The following is a 17,360-nucleotide window of genomic DNA, read 5'->3' as shown; positions in this document are numbered from 1 at the left end:
GCCACCCTGAGATTACATAGTGAATTCCAGGTCTGGGCTAGAGTGAGACCCTACCTCAATAAACCAAAAATGAAAAAAGAAAGAAAGAAAAAAAGAGAATCTGGAGCTGGATGGTAGTTAAGGTGCACAGTTCCCCAGTTTCCACATAAGCAAATGCACAAAGTGGTGCTTGCATTTGGAGACTCTACCTCAAAAGAACAAACAAACAAACAACAACAACAACATAAAAAAAGATTTCACCCTAGCCCAGGCAGACCTAGAATTCACTATGTAGTCTCAGGGTAGCCTTGAATTCATGGTGATCCTCCTACCTCTGCCTCCCAAGTGCTGGTTACTTTAAAGGCATGTGCCACCATACCCGGCCACAAACAAAGAATATTTTTAAAAAAGAATCCATAGAGTGGGGATGTAACTCAATTAGTAGAGTATAAATGCATGAGGCACTGGAGTTCAATTCCTAGCACTTCATAAACCAGTAGATGAAGGCTGGAAGATCAGAAGTTCAAGATAACCCTCAGCTACAAGCAAGTTCTAGGCCAGCCTGGATTTACAGGACAGCCTGTTTAAAATAACAAGACACTGAAAGAATCCATCAGAGCTGGGCAAAATGGAGCACATCTGTAATCCCAATACTGTACACACTGAGGAATAGGATCACAAGTTTCAGACCAGCCTGGGCCACATAGAAAAACCCTGCCTCAAAAACATAAAATTAAAAGGAGGGGTGGGGAAGAAAGGTAGCTAGGGAGATAGATGGCTCAGTTGTCATAGGTACTTGCTTGCAAAGTCTGTTGGCCCAGGTTTGATTCTCCAGGACCCACATAAAGCCAGATATGCAAAGTGGCACAAGCATCTGGAGTTTTTGCAGTGGCAAGAGGCTCGTTCTGTCTCTCTCATTCTTTCTCTCTGCTTGCAAATAAATAATGAAATGTTTTTATTTTTATTTTTTATAAAGGAAGGAGGGCTGGAGAAATGGCTTAGCAGTTAAGGCACTTGCCTGCAAAGCCAAAGGACCATTCCCAGGACCCACATAAGCTAAATGGCATAAGGTGGCGCCTGTGTCTGGAGTTTGTTTGCAGCAGCTAGAGGCCCTGGCATACCCATTCGCTATCTGCTCCCCACTCAAATAAGTTTTAAAAAAAGAAGGGAGGAAGTATAAAAGGAAGTAAGGGAGTGAGGGAAGAAGGAACAAAATAAAATAAAACAGATAAAGAACTAAATCTCTTTTCCTTTTGTTCTACTTTTTTGGCTATTTCAGGTACTCCTATTTAATTCTTATTTTTGGCTCCTCTTTCTTTGCTTATTTCTTTGAAATTGGTATCTCATTTTTACTTACTTTCTCTCGTGCCAAGTTCACTATATTCACTCCTGTGTATCTACTATCTACCCATAGTACATTGATAAGTCAGTTCCAAACTCACAGGCAAAAGTGCCTATCAAACTCTTCCCTGGGATACACTACAGGTATCAGAAACTCAACACAGCTGAAACTCAATTTACAATCCTACTTCCTTGCTTTTAATGAATCCCCAGTATACCTCACATCCCCCATAGCTCTCTCCAACAACAGCTGATTTCTTTCAACCATACCTCCAATGAAGAGTTTTTGAATGAATGAATGAATGAATAAATAAATAAATATTTTAAAATAAAAAAATAGTGTTAAAATGATATCTCCCCTTAACATGTACATAACATTTCTAGCTCCCTACCTTTTGCTCCTACCAGACCACTATTCCCTTAAACTGCCCTGTCCTTTTCCCTTGTTATCCACTAACACACTTCTAATCACTCATGCACAAACATTTAACTGCTGGGTCACAGCCCACTTGCCTTCCACACCCTGCTTCCATCATCATTCTCAGTGCTTTATATCCATGAGATGACTCTGATCTAATTATTACCATTAACCCTTCTCCTTTGCTTGACCTCAACCATGTTCCTCCAGAATGGATACTGTGCCACCCCCAAGATCTTGACCATAAACATGCTTTTCTGGAATCAGTTAATATCATCTAATTTGCTACCTCTGGCTAGAACCAAGTCAGCAGAATCTGCTAAGGACACTTGACTAAGTCAGCTGTCATAACCCTGGAACTGAAGTCTATTTCCTGTCTCAGAAATGGCAAACATGTGGGAGTCCCAGGCTGGGTCTGGCTTAGAGAACAAGCTCAAAACCAAATAGCAGTGAGCAACATAACTACCTTTGCAATTGTCCAGGAGTCAAGGCTACTGCTCTTACAACATGGGCCAGGCTTGGAGTTAGTTGTTATGGTCATTTTACTGTGTTTGTTTATATCCCTACGTGTATTCCCTAAAGACTACATTAAGAAAAAGATCTAGAGCCAGGTGTGGTGGGGCACGCCTTTAATTCCAGCACTCAGGAGGCTCATCATCATGTAGGAGGTTCATCATGAATTCAAGGCCACTCTGAGACTACATAGTGAATTCCAGGTCGGCCTGGGCTAGAATGAGATAATACCTCATTAAAAAAAAAAAAAGAGGGACTTCCTGTTCAGATGACAACATAGGAACCATGTCAAAGGAGCCTAGGAGAGAAAAAGCCTAAATAAATAAATAAAAATAAAACCAGCAAAATACACTCTTCTACTAAAAAGTGAGGTGCATAAGAAATTATTGACTGCAGCAGAGAAGTAGGAAAGATCCAGAGTGTCTAGAGCCCACAGAAGCAGGCAGAAGTGGCTCCAGCAGTGGTGGAACCAGGTCCCCTGTGGCCATAGCCACAAGGCTCGGCCTGAGCCCCAGGAAGCGCCAAGTAGGGGATTCTCCACTCACACCGGAACTCCTGGCCAACTCAAGAAATGTGAAGGGAGGACGACAGGGACCAACAGAGAAGCAGCTCATGAGGAAGAGGATCGGGAGGTCTGGCGGGAGAACTTCAGGCACCATCCACAGCTTTCCCTCTCCATTGCAAGCAAAAGCACCAGAAGCACCAGAGACCTGGGGAAGGGAGCTTACCTACACAACACCCAGCACAGACAATCAGAGCAACAATCCACTAACCCAGGCAGCCTACCTGAGTGCAGCAAAGAGGGACCCAAGCAGGAGCACAGCATAAATGAGACCAAATCCATCCCAAAAGTTAACTGGGATTATACCAGGTCAGCACCCACCAAATAAGCCTGGTATATAGGCCTGAATCAGAAGTGCTAATTCCACCTTCCATGTCAGGATAAATTATAGATTAAATCTGATGGATGGTAAGATTTGCCATTCTTAAATAAGGTATATTTTGGGCTTGTCATTTGTTGATTCAATATATAGTGCCTTTGTTTCCTCTTCTGTTCTTCATTTAGGGAAGGGTCTCACTTGCTCACAAGCTGACTTGGAAACCTCAACAGACCAGAAATCTTGCTTCCTAGTAGGCAGGATTAAGGGTGTGGGGCAAGACACATCCTAAGGAACTGTGACTTTGTTAGAGGATCTGGTTGTCATAATACCTACTCTTTTTTTTTTTTTTTTTTTTTTGAGGTAGGGTCTCACTCTGGTCCAGGCTGACCTGGAATGAACTCTGTAGTCTCAGGGTGGCCTTGAACTCATCGCGATCCTCCTACCTCTGCCTCCCAAGTGCTGGGATTAAAGGCATGCGCCACCATGCCTGGCTTATAATACCTACACTTGCATATATACTCTGTGCTGTTTTTTATTGAATGTGTACATTGTTTAGTTAAATTTTAGAATCTGACTGTATTTTGTTCCACTCAGCCTACTGGAATACTCTCATAGCAGGCAAACCCAACATCTAGAGTCACTTTTGTAGTTACTCTGAGAGTCTTAAAGAGCCACACCTAGCACCTAAGCTCCTACCATGAAGATATATAACATCAGATTGATTGGTACATTTAATAATACTGCAGACAATTAGAAAATCCAAGTGTTAAATTAATCCAAGATGCAAAAATGTGTACATTATAACACAAGAAATACAAAACAATCAAGACAATGTAAATCCACCAAAAATTATTTATGCATCAGAAATGATCTCCAGTGAGACTTATTTACAGGAAATGCCTGAGAAAATTTTCAAAAAAATAATTATAAATATGTTCAAAGAAATCAAAGAAGACACAGGAAATCAATTTAATGAAATAAGGAGGTCGATACAAGATATAAACCAGGGAACAGAAATAATAAAGAAAAACCAATCAGAAATACTAGCAATGAAGAACACAGTCAATGAATTAAAAAACACTCTGTAGAAAATCTCACCAGTAGAATGGATGAAGGAGAGGACAGAATATCTAAACTAAAAGACCAGGTGGCAGATCTAATACAGTCCAACAAAGAGAAAGACAAATAATAGGGAGATATGAATGGGAATTTCAAGATATTCAGGACACTATGAAAAGATCAAACATAAAAACTCAAGGTATAGTAGAAGGGGAAGAATTTCACTCCAACGGCATAGTAGGTGTTTTTAACAAAATCATATAAGAAAACTTCCCCTAAGTTGGGAAAGAGATGCCAATGCAGATACAGGAAGCCTTTAGAACCCCAGCCAGACAAAACAAGGAAAAAACCTCTCCTCGCCATATTATAATCAAACTATCAAACACACAAACCAAAGAAAATATATTGAAAGCAATTAGAGAGAAAAATCAAGTCACATACAAAGGCAAGCCCATCAGGATCACAGCACATTACTCAATACAAACTTTAAAAGCCAGAAGGGCTTAGAATGATATATTCCAAGTTCTGAAAGATAACAAATGCCAATCAAGGTTCCTTTATCCTGCAAAGCTATCCATTCAAACAGACAAAGAAATAAGGACATTCCACAACAAAAGCAGGCTAGAGGAATATTTGAAGACAAAACCAGCTCTACAGAAAATAGATGAAAGGATCCTCCATGCTGAAGAGAAAGAAAAGCAAACACAAAAGGAACCTGGGGAAAAAAAACAAACCATACTCAAATACTAGTTAATACAACACAGCAAAGGTAAAACTGGAAGAACTACAAATAAGTAAAATGGAAAATAAAAATACATACCTTTCAATAATAACTCTTAATATCAATGACTTCAATGCCCCAAGCAAAACACATAGATTTCCAGACTGGGTTAAAAAGCAGGAGCCTTCAATTTGTTGCCTTCAAGAAACTCACCTTTCTACAAAGGATGGACACTGTCTTAGGGTTTCAAGCAAATGGGACTAGAAAACAAGCAGGGGTGGCTAACCTAATATCTGACTAGGTATTCCAATATTACTTAGGAAAGATAAAGAAAGTCACTATTTTTTTCTTTTCAATTTTTTTTTTAGTAACAACTTCCATGATTATAAACAACATCCCATGGCAATGCTCTCCCTCCCCCCACTTTACCCTTTGAAACTCCATTCTCCATTATACCACCTGCCCCTCTCAATCAGTGACTCTTATTTTAATGTCATGATCTTTTCCTCCTATTATGATGGTCTTGGGTAGATAGTATCAGGCACTGTGATGTCATGGATATCCAGGTCATTTTGGGAAGGTCACTGGTTTTTAAATTATTTATTATTTATTTATTTATTTGACAGAGAAGGAAGGGGGAGAGTATGTGTGTGTGAATGGGCACGCCAGGGCCTCCAGCCACTGCAGACGAACTCCAAACGCACACACCCCTTTGTGGGTAACTTGAGTCCTGAGGAATTGAACCTGGGTCCTTTAGCTTTGCAGGCAAACGCCTTAACCACTAAGCCATCCCTCCAGCCCAAGGAAGGCCACTTTATATTGATTAAAGGCACATTCCAACAAGAGGACATTACAATCCTAAACATATATGCACCTAACATGGGGGCTCCCAACTTCATCAAACAAATACTATTAAAACTAAGTCACAGATAACACCAAACACAGTTTTAGTGGGTGATTTCAACACCCCACTCTCATCAATGGACAGGTCATCCCAGCAAAAAAATAAACAAAGAGGCAACTGGATTAAATGAAGTCATAGAACAAATGGACCTAACAGACATCTACAGGACATTTCACCCAAATCCTGCAAAATACACATTCTTTCCAGCAGTACATGGAACATCCTCTAAAATAGACCATATATTAGGACACAAAACAAATCTTAATACAGGAAAACTGAAATAATTCTTGGCACTCTAGCTGATCACAATGGGATCAAACCACAAATCAATAGCAAGAAAAGCTATAGAGCATACACAAAATCATGGAAACTAAGCAATTCACTACTAAATGATGAATGGATCAATGAAGAAATCAAGAAGGAAATTAAAAAATTCATAGAGTCAAATGATAATGAGAACATAACATACCAAAACCTTTGAGACATAAGGAAGGCAGTCCTAAGAGGTAAATTCATAGCTTTAAGTGCCTATATTAAGTAATTAGAAAGTCACAAGTAAACAACTTACTGCTTCATTTTAAACCCTTGGAAAAAGAAGAACAAGGCAATCCAAAAATCAGTAGGCAGGAAGAAATAATAAAGATTAGGACAGGGCTGGAGAGATGGCTTAGCAGTTAAGCACTTGCCTATGAAGCCTAAGGCTCAATTCCCCAGGACCCACGTTAGCCAGATGCCCAAGAGGGCGCATGCGTCTGGAATTTGTTTGCAGTGGCTGGAAGCCCTGGCGTGCCCATTCTCTCTCTCTCTCTCTCTCTTTCTGCCTCTTTCTCTGTCACTCTCAAACAAATAAATAAAAACAAACAAAAAAAATTAAATTAAAAGAAAAAGATTAGGGCAGAAATTAATGAAATAGAAACTTAAAAAAGAATCAATGAAACAGAGTTGGTTCATAAACCTTCAGCAATCTGACCAAAAGAAAGAACAGAGACACAAATTAATAAAATAGAGATGAAAAAGGCACCATCCCAACAGATACCAGAGAAATTCAAAAAAATCATAGAGACAGCCTTATATTTGGCCAGCCAGGCAAAATGAGATAAAGGGTGCAATAGTGGCATGTCTTGTTATGAGGGAAGCTAACTGCCCTCTTATTGGCCTGAAGGCCACTCCATGGGAGGGAATACATCCCTGATACTGAAAACCTACAACAGGGGTAGTCATGGGCCCTAGGGTTGTAAAGTCTACTAGTATCTGACTAAATGTATACTATGTTCACCGAACTGCCCAGTAAAGCACTTCTCTTAATGTTCATATCTGTATATTAATGTTACTCTCACTTTTGGTTACAGAAGCTTCTTTTTTCAGATGGCAGTGACCTTGGATAACTCAGAAGGCACCATGGTGCTAAGAAAAGGTGACAGAGGAGTGCTCAGCACTGAAATCCCTATCACACCTTCCAAGGTTCAGGGTGCAGAAGAGGTGGCAAAAAGAATGTAAGAGCCAAAGGAAGGGTAGGACTCTTTATAATATGTTCCACAAGACACAAAATGGCCTGGATATCCATGACCTCACAGTGCCTGACACTACCTACAAAAGACCATCATTATAGGAGGAAAAGATGATGACATCAAAATGAAAGAGAACCGGACATGGTGGCACATGCCATTAATCCCAGCACACGGGAGGCAGAGGTAGGAGGATCACCATGAGTTCAAGGCCACCCTGAGACTAAATAGTGAATTCCAGGTCAGCCCGGCCTAGAGTGAAACCCTACCTTGAAAAACAACAACCAAAAAAAAAAAAAGAGAGAGAGAGAGAAAGAAAAAAAGAGAGACTGAGAGGGGGAGGGGATATGATAGAGAGTAGAATTTCAAAGGGGAAAGTGGGGGATGGCAGTAATTACCATGGGATATTGTTTACAATCATGGAAGTTATCAATAAAAATTAATAAATAAACAAAGATGTTATGAACAAAGCATACGGAAACCTACTTCTTTGTTGGCTAATTTTAATTTTTTTGAGAGAAAAAGAGACAGCGAGAGAAAATGAGCATGCTAGGACCGTCAGCTGCTGTAAACAAACTCAAGACATGTGGACCCCCTTATACACATGTGCAACACTACATGCTTGCGTCACTGTGTATCTGGCTTATGTGAGACCTAGAGATTCGAACCTGAGTACTTAGGCTTCGCAGACTAGTGCCTTAACCACTAAGCCATCTCTCCAGCCCTTATTGGTTGATTTTAAAAGATAGACATACACACATATTTACATATATATTGTTTTAAGAAAGTAAGTTTGAGCAGAAATACCCTGTGGGGATGGATAATACTGCTTGAACTCAGAAGGCATAGATTGTTACCAAAATACTGGTGCCCAGCATAGGATGTCTCCAAGTAAAATATTGATCAGAGAAATTCCTAAAGCCCCCAAACAATACAGGTTATTGCCAAGGCTCTTGCATGCCCACCAGAACTACATGATAAGACCCTATTTACTGAAGGCACCATATGCTTCAGTTGCAGATACTGAAAAATCAAGCTGAAACTGAGCTGGAAGCCTCCTTTCTGATGAACAGCTGTTGTAGTACTGGGAAGTGCTATGCAGCCTGGTAGAAGAAAATCATCAACAGTCTTAACCAGCAGCAGATCCTGCAAGCTACACAGCTGGCCAACCAGGCAAGAGGTACTACCAACACAACAGTGACATGTCTGTGATGGGGGCAACCAACTACAATTGGATTTGAGGCCTGCTGTATGTGAGGTAACACATGCCTGGTACTGAAAACTTAGTACAAAGCCTATGGCAGAAAAGATTGCTACTCATGTAATTTTGCCTCTTACCAGTTAACAACATAACTTCCAGATCTTTTTTTTTTTTTTTTTTTTTTTTTTGAGGTAGGGTCTCAATGAGCCCAGGATGACCTGGAAGTCACTATGTAGCCCCAAGGCTGGCCTCAAGCTCATAGTGATCCTCCTACCTCTGCCTCCTGAGTGTTGGGATTTAAGACGTGCAAAAACATGCCTGGCAAGATTTTTCTTTTTTTGAGGTACAGTCTCAGCTCTAATCTAGATATCTTATCAAATATATATATATATATTTTAAGGTATATATATATATCTTACCTATCCAGATTAAGACCAACAAAGAACACAATGAGCAGCCATGAGAATACATTAGGTGCCATTTGAGAGAGACAGAGAGAGAGAGAGAGAAATGGGTGCAACAGGGCCTCTTGTTACTGCAAATGAACTCTAGACACATGCAACCACCATGTACATCCAGATTTACATGGGTCCTGAAGAATCAAACCTGGTTCCTTTGGCTTTGCCGGAAACCGCTTTAACTGCTAAGCCATCTCTCCATCTCAATCTGCTTTTAACAACAAGCCCATTGGGTGGAAAAAACAAAGAATGCAAAACTTTTCTCTTCTATACCAATTCTTGTGTCTTTTCTAACAAGTAAAAAATAAATATTAAAGCCGGGCATGGTGGCATATGCCTTTAATCTCAGCACTTGGGAGACAAAGGTTAGGAGATTGCCATGAGTTCAAAACCATGCTGAGATTACATAGTGAATTCCAGGTCAGCCTGGGCTAGAGCAAGACCCAACCTTGGGGGTGGGAGGGGGAATACACACACACACACACACACACACACACACACACACACACGTGTGTGTGTGTGTGTGTGTGTGCATAGATATATATAGAGAAAGAGGGGGGAGGGAGAGAGAGGGAGGGAGGGAAGGAGGGAGAGAGGAAGAGAGATAAAGAAGAAAAATGGTAGTAGCCAATATTAGTAGGAAAGGAGGAAAGGGTTTGAGAAGGGGTATAGTGACAGTGATTTTATGTCTACCACACAGACTCACGGCATTACCTCAGTTACTTTTCTTTCTACTTCTGTTCCATCCACATAATATACATCTGTGATGACACGGGTAACAAGTGTACGTACTTCACGAATTGTTCTCATGTGGCGATGCAAGACATGGCCATGTGGAGGCTGAGGCATATCAAATTCTTCTTCTCCCTATGATAGAAGATAGAGAAGAAGAAAAAAAAAAAAACTAGGGGCTGGAGAATGGCTCAGCAATTAAGGCATTAGCCTGCAAAGCCTAAGGACCCATGTTCAATTCCCCAGTACCCATTTAACACCAGATGTACAAGGTAGTGCATGCATCTGGAGTTCATGTTTGCAGTGACTAGAGGTCCTGGTACACCCATTTTCTCTCTTTCTCATTAAATAAATAAATAAATGCCCAGAACACAAGCATCGGTCTCCTTGAGAAGTTGTCAGAATTGCCAGGCATGATGGCACATGCCTTTAATCCTAGCACTTGGGAGGCAGAGGTAGGAGGATCATCATGAGTTCAAGGCCATACTGAGACTACATAGTGAATTCCAGGTCAGCCTGGACTACAGTGAAACCTACCTCAAAAAAAAAGACAAAAAAAAAAAAATTGTCAGAATCACAAATCTACTTCATGATGAACACTTTTAAAAGACTCACAAATGATCTGGAAAGGATTGTACTACGTGAGGTAACCCAGGCCCAGAAAGCCAAGCGCCACATGTTCTCCCTCATATGTGGATCTAGCTACAGATGATTAGGCTTCTGCGTGAGAAGGAAAATACTTAGTAGCAGAGGCCAGTAAGTTAAAAAGGAGACATAAAGGGAAGAGAAAGGAAGGGAGGAGGGTATTTAATAGGTTGGTACTGTATATAAGTACAATAATTGAGATGGGGAGGTAATATGATGAAGAATGGAATTTCAAAGGGGAAAGTGCAGGGGGAAGGTATTACCATGGGATTTTTTTATAATTATGGAAAATGTTAATAAAAATTGTGAAAATAAAAAATAAATTAATTTTTTTAAAAAGACTCACAAATGTGCCGGGCATGGTGGCACACGCCTTTAATCCCAGCACTCAGGAGGCAGAAGTAGGAGGATTACCATGAGTTCGAGGCCACCCTGAGACTCCATAGTGAATTCCAGGTCAGCCTGGGCTAGAGTGAGATCCTACCTTGAAAAACCAAAAAAAATAAAAAAAAAAAAAGACTCACAAATGTGATGTGATGAAAGCAGCCATTCATCTATAGATAAAATGGAGAAAGGGAAGAGTCTGTGAGCATGACTTGGCCTGATTAATCTAATACTAAAGCTAAAATGTAACATCTAACATTTATATCTAGGAATATTTAGGTGATCCTTTGATAGTTAACAGTACATTGTTTTTAAATTTTTATTTATTTATAAGCAGAGAGAGAATGGGTGTGCCAAGTTCTCTTGATGCATTCACCACTTTTTGTACATAGTGTCACATGGGTACTGGGAAGTTAAATTTGGCCAGCAGGCTTTGCAATCAAGTGCCCTTAACTACTGGCCATCTCCCCAGCCCCAGGAATTGTGTCTTATAGAAACAATCTGGACACAAGAAGCACATTTTGATGGACCTAGAAAGGATTATACTAAGTGAGGTAACCCAGGCCCAGAAAGCCAAGCGCCACATGTTCTCTCTCATATGTGGATTCTAGCTACAGATGATTGGGCTTCTGCGTGAGAAGGAAAATACTTGGTAGCAGAGGCTAGTAAGTTAAAAAGGAGACATAAAGGGAAGAGAAAGGAAGGGAGAAGGATACTTAATAGATTGATATTGTATATATGTAAGTACAATAATTGAGATGGGGAGGTAATATGATGAAGAATGGAATTTCAAAGGGGAAAGTGTGGGGGTGGGGAGGGAGGGAGTTACCATGGGATTTTTTTTTTTATAATCATGGAAAATGTTAACAAAAATTTTAAAAAAAAGAAATATATATATATATGTTACTTGATCATCAAACGCTTTAATATTTTATGACTATATCCCAATATAATTGGCTTTCTTTGTTTTAAAAAAAAAAAGCACATTTTGAAAATTTCCTAGACAGATCCAAAGTAAAGATGACCTACCAGAGTGAGTGAAAAGGTTACTCAGTAATGGTAACTCCTGAATTTGTCCTGCATTTGATTCATAAGCCACCTGATAACATTTCTGTGAAGTTCTACTTAATGGTAATTTTTTTTTAATGTGCATGTGGAGGCCAGAGACAGAAAGAGGATGTCTTCCTCAATCGTTCTCCACCCTTTTTTTGTTTTGTTTTGTTTTTTCGATTTTTTGAGGTAGCATCTCACTTTAGCTCAGGCTGACCTGCAATTCACTCTGTACTCAGGGTGGTAATAAACTCCGAGCTCCTCCTACCTCAGCCTCCCAAATGCTGAGATTAAAGGTGTGCACCACCACACCCTAGCACCTTTTATATTTTTTAAAATTTTTGTTTTTATTTATTTACTTGAGAGCAACAGACAGAGAAAGAGGCGGGGGGGGGGGGAGAGAAAGAGTGGGCGCGCCAGGGCCTCCAGCCACTGCAAATGAACTCCAGACACGTGTGCCCCCTTGTGCATTTGGCTAACGTGGGTCCTGGAGAATCGAGCCTCGAACCGGGGTCCTTAGGCTTCACAGGCAAGTGCTTAACTGCTAAGACAACTCTCCAGCCCACCTTTTTTATTTTTTGAGACAGGACCTCTCACTGAACCTGGAGCTCACCAACTCAGCTGGACTAACTAGTGTACAAACCCTACAGATGCTCCTGTTTCTGCTTCCCCAGCACTAGGAATATAGGTGTACACTAACATACCTAGCTTTTTACAGGGGTGCTGGGGATCCAAGCTCAGGTCCTCATATTTGCATGGCAAGCTCTTTACCCACTAAACTACCTTCCTGGCCCCACTTGAACTTAGTTTGTGAACATATTCATTTCCACTACTACTTACTATCTTTCTTAGTCAAGTTTTACTAATACCCACATGTCCCTGCTGTATACCAGGAACCTCATTTTCATCTCTCCCAAGTGTTGGCATTAAAGGTATGCGGCACCATGCCTGCCTTGCTTTGGCTTCTAATCACTATTCTACAAAAATTGTTAAGAGTTATCTGTCATTCGGTAGAATTACCACATCCTAACTTTCTGAGAACCTACAGTGTCAATAACAAGGCCTCATGGGCTGGGAAGATGACTCAGCAGTTAAGAGCACTTGTTGCAAAAGCATGAGAGTATGAGGGGACCTGAGACCATACAACTTTGATTTCCCAGTCCCACAAACAGCTGAGTATAGCTAAGCACAACTACAATAACCTCTTTCCTGTGGGCAACAAAGACCAGAGAATTACTGGGGCTTGCTGACTTAAAAAAAAAAAAAAAAAAGAGGCAGTTCTGGATTAAGGGAAAGACTATCTCAAAAAAACAGAAGAGCAAAAAGTAGAGGATGCCTGATGTTTTCCTCTGTCCTTCACATGCACATGCGCAGGGTATGTGAATCTGCACACACATGTCCATACACCACAAACATTACATAATACATAAACACACACAGAAACACAATGCACATGCAAAAAATTTTAATAAAAAAAAAGCTGGGAGTGGTAATGCACACCATTAATTCCAACACTCAGGAGGCAGTAGGAGGATCACCATGAGTCCAAGGCCACCCTGAGATGACATAGTGAATTCCAGGTCAGCCTGGGCTACACTGAGACCCTACTTCAAAAAAAAAAAAAAAGCCCTGGCGCGCCCATTCTCCCTCTCCCTCTATCTGTCCTTCTCTCTGTGTCTGTCACTCTCAAATAAATAAATAAATATTAAAAAAAAAAAAAAAGGTGTGCGCTACTATGCCTGGCGTACTTATTAAAAAAAAAAAAAAAAAAAAAAAGACACGTCTCTACAGTACCACACGTGTTCTTACCTGGCTATGGAGAGACTCTGTATCATCCACAGGCGTGCTGACTGGTTTCTCACCAGCCCCCTTCTCAGTCTGCACAGTGGCATCCTGTTTTCCAGAGTTCTGATCCACTGTACTGGTCCCCTGCTCACATACACTCTTCACAGTCTGAGTTGCTGCTGAAACAGTTTCTGGGGTGCATAGGGCATGCTCCATGGTCTGGATTCCTATGTTACTTTGAGTGGGCCTTTCAATCAAGACCTTATTAGATTTGACTTGATTAACACTCCATCCTTCTGTTTGGCCTTCTTGGGGGTCTATCTCCATTACTTCTCCTTGAGGGCTGGATGACCCTGGGATGGCCCTCTGTTGGGAAGCAGAACTAGAGTCCTCAGAAGGAGCATCCTCGATAGGTCCCATGGGCCTCACAGGCTGTTCACTCTGTTTGTCCCTTTGATTACCATCCAAGTTTTCCTTCTCCTCTTCTTGAGTACTTGAAAAATGGAGCAAGTCCCCCCTGAAAATGAAACATAAACTTTGTATGATGGTCTGAATATGGCTTGTTGGTCTGAGACTCAGGTTAAAATTGAATGTCAGACCTAGCATGATGGCACACATCTATAATCCCAGCCAACACAGAAGAGTCTGAAGCAGGAAGTTCAAGAGTTCAAAGCAAGCCAGGCATGGTGGCGCATGCCTTTAATCCCAGCACTCAGGAGGCAGAGGTAGGAGGATCACCGTGAGTTCAAGGCCACCCTGAGAATACAGAGTGAATTCCAGGTCAGCCTGGGCTAGAGTGAGACCCTACCTCAAGGGGTGGGGGGAGAGTTCAAAGCAGGACTAGGCATGGTGGTGCAGGCCTTTGACCCCAGCACTTGGGAGGCAGAGGTAGGAGGATCATTGTGAGTTCAAGGCCAACCTGCAGCTACAGAGTTCCAGGTCAGCCTGGGTTAAAATAAACCCTAACCCTGGGGGGTGGGGGAGAGTTCAAAACAAACAAGCTATATAGGAAACCTTGTTTCAAAAAACTAAAACTGTAGCCGGACGTGGTGGCACATGCCTTTAATCCCAGCACTCGGGAGGCAGAGGTAGGAGGATCGCCGAGAGTTCGAGGCCACCCTGAGACTACATAGTGAATTCCAGGTCAGCCTGAGCCAGAGTGAGACCCTAACTCGAAAAACCAAAAAAAAAAAAAAACCTAAAACTGGAGAGATAGCTTAGTGGTGGCTAAGGCACTTGCCTGTGAAGCCAAAGGAATCAGGTTCGATTCCCCAGGAACCATGTAAGCCAGATGCACAAGGGGGCACACGTATCTGGAGTTTTCAGTGGCTGGAGGCCCTAGCACACATACTCCTTCTCTTTCTGAACATCTTTTTTCCTCTCTCAAATAAATAATTTAAACTTTTTAATCCTCAGCAGCAGCAGCCTGTGAACTACTCATTTGGAGTTATCAGTGGCTTTGCCACTAGTAAGTGTATGATCATAGTCTAACCTACAAACATCGGTTTACTCATCTGGAAAGTGGGGATAATACCTACCTCAGGGTTGCTACAAGAAGTACATGAGAAAATGTGTAACAATAAAGCATTATATATACCAAAAAAAAAATTTTAATTAAAAATAGGACTGGAGAGGTGGCTTAGCAGTTAAGGTATATGTATGCCTGCAAAACCTAACAACCCAGGTTCAATTCTCCAGGTCCCACATAAGCCAGATGTACATGGTAGTACATGGGTCTAGAGTTCATTTGCAGTGGCTAGAGGCCCTATGGGCCCATTCTCTCTTTCTCCCCATCTTTCTGTCTCAAATAATAAATAAAATAGATAATTAAAATGTTTAAAACTGTATCTTTTTAAAAAATTTAAAATACACATGTTTTAAAAGGAGGGGCTAGAGAAGACTTAGTGGTTAAGGAGCTTGACTGTGAAGCCTAAGGACCCATGTTTGACCTCTCTCCAGATTCCACTTAAGCCAGACACACAAAAGGTGAGGAAAGCACAAGGGACTCACATGCCCACTAGGAGGCTCAAGAATCTGGAGTTCGATTGCAGTGGCAGACCCTAGTGTGAAAAAAAAAGGTTACCCACAGGGCCCAGCCCTCTTCTCTCCAGATCTCTTATAGGCTTCTCTTTCTTCTCTTCCTTGTTGCCTGTGATCTGGCCTGAACATTCATGTGAGTCTGTCTCTCCTTCCAAGCCTGGAAGGAAGGCAATATTCGCCTTGGCTTGGGTGGTTCTTTCTTTTTTTTTTTTTTTTTCTCTTGCCTCATATCTGGGTCATGCTTTGGAGGTACCCTGTCCCTTTGATTATATGTAATATTTATATTTGATCTCTGAATCCCTTAGTATTTCATTTTTTTAAAATGTTATTTGTGAGAGACTGGGCATGCCAGGGCCTCTAACCACACAAATGAACTCCAGACACACGTGCCACAGTGTGCATCTGGCTTTACGTGGGTCCTGGGGAATTGGACCTGGGTTCTTTGGCCTTGCAGGTAAGAACCTTAACCACTAAGCATCTCTCCAGCCCCCTCACTATTTCTTCATCCTCTCTGGTATGTTATTTGAAAGGGCTTCTATGTTCAATCTCCCACATGTGAATGGAACTGTCCCAGCTTTTTCCTAGATACTAATTTCCACTAAATAAACTTCACAAATTATGACCTCTCCCTGAATAAGCTCAATAATTCATAATAAAGCCTTCCTGAATCCATTTTATCACTTCTTTGTTAATAATAGGACTCAAAATTGGGGTTCACAAGTTTGGGGGATGTCTTCTGAACCCCCAAAATCTTGTACCAGTAAGGTACCCATGAATGAATACTGGTGACTTTTTAAAAAAAGAGACATCAGGGCTGGAGGGACGGCTTAGCAGTTAAGACATTTGCCTGCAAAGCCAAAAGATCCAGGTTCGATTCCCCAGGACCCATGTTAGCCAGATGTGCAAGGGAGTGCACACATCTAGAGTTCATCTGCAATGGCTGGAGGCCCTGGCACAACCATTCTCTCTCTCTCTCCCCTCCCCCATTTTCTCTGTCAAATAAAGAAATTTTTTTAAAAAAAAAAAAAAGAAAAAGGGCTGGAGAGATGGCTTAGCAGTTAAGGCATTTGCCTGCAAAGCCAAAAGATCCTGGTTCGATTCTCCAGGACCCACATAAACCAGATGCACAAGTGGGCACATGCATCTATGCATATGGAGTTCCATTTACAGTGGCTGAAGGCCCTAGCGTGTCCATTCTCGCTCTCTCTCTCCTTCCCTCCCTCTCTGTATCAAATAAATAAATAAATAAAATATATTTTTTTTAAAAAAAGAAAGAGACATCAGAGCTAACAGATACATCTCCTTTTCTCTTGCCACATGCATTGCTTTGAGGTCAGCCATTAAGAACATAATCATGGGCAGGAGAGATAGCTTAATGGTTAAGGCACTTGCCAGCAAAGCCTAAGGACCCAGGTTCGATTCCCCCAAACCCACACAAGCTAGATGCACAAGATGGTGCATGCATCACAGGCATCTCAAGTTCATTTGCAATAGCTAGAGGCCCTGGCACACCCATTCTCTCTCTGAAAGAAATAAATAAAAGTATTTTTTTAGAGGCTGGAGAGATGGCTAAGTGGTTAAGGTACTTGCCTGCAAAGTCAAATGACCCAGGCTCGATTCCCCAGGAGCTACATAAGCCAGAAGCACAAGATGGTGCACACATCTGGAGTTTGTTTGCAGTGGCTGAAAGACCTGATGTGCCCATTTTCCCTCTCCCTCTCCCTCTCCCTCTCCCTCTCCCTCT

At 41.4% G+C, this 17,360-nt stretch overlaps 1 protein-coding gene across 7 annotated transcripts in view; it reads right to left on the bottom strand.

Moving 5' to 3' along the window:
* Positions 1–17,360, bottom strand: part of Tp53bp1 (tumor protein p53 binding protein 1) — a 121,158-nt gene that overhangs the window by 16,643 nt on the left and 87,155 nt on the right. For 6 of the 7 annotated variants that reach the window (XM_045155910.1, XM_045155915.1, XM_045155913.1 and 3 more), the window contains 2 exons: positions 13,601–14,093; positions 9,695–9,847 (listed from right to left, as the gene is read on the bottom strand). In XM_045155910.1, the coding sequence (XP_045011845.1) occupies positions 9,695–9,847; positions 13,601–14,093 (646 nt within the window). The remainder of the gene's footprint in view (positions 1–9,694; positions 9,848–13,600; positions 14,094–17,360) is intronic. The other variant, XM_045155916.1, reaches the window with a different exon arrangement.

This window comes from Jaculus jaculus, chromosome 8, assembly GCF_020740685.1.
Source record: "Jaculus jaculus isolate mJacJac1 chromosome 8, mJacJac1.mat.Y.cur, whole genome shotgun sequence".
Lineage (NCBI taxonomy): Eukaryota > Metazoa > Chordata > Mammalia > Rodentia > Dipodidae > Jaculus > Jaculus jaculus.
This window is presented reverse-complemented; position numbering and strand designations above follow the sequence as displayed.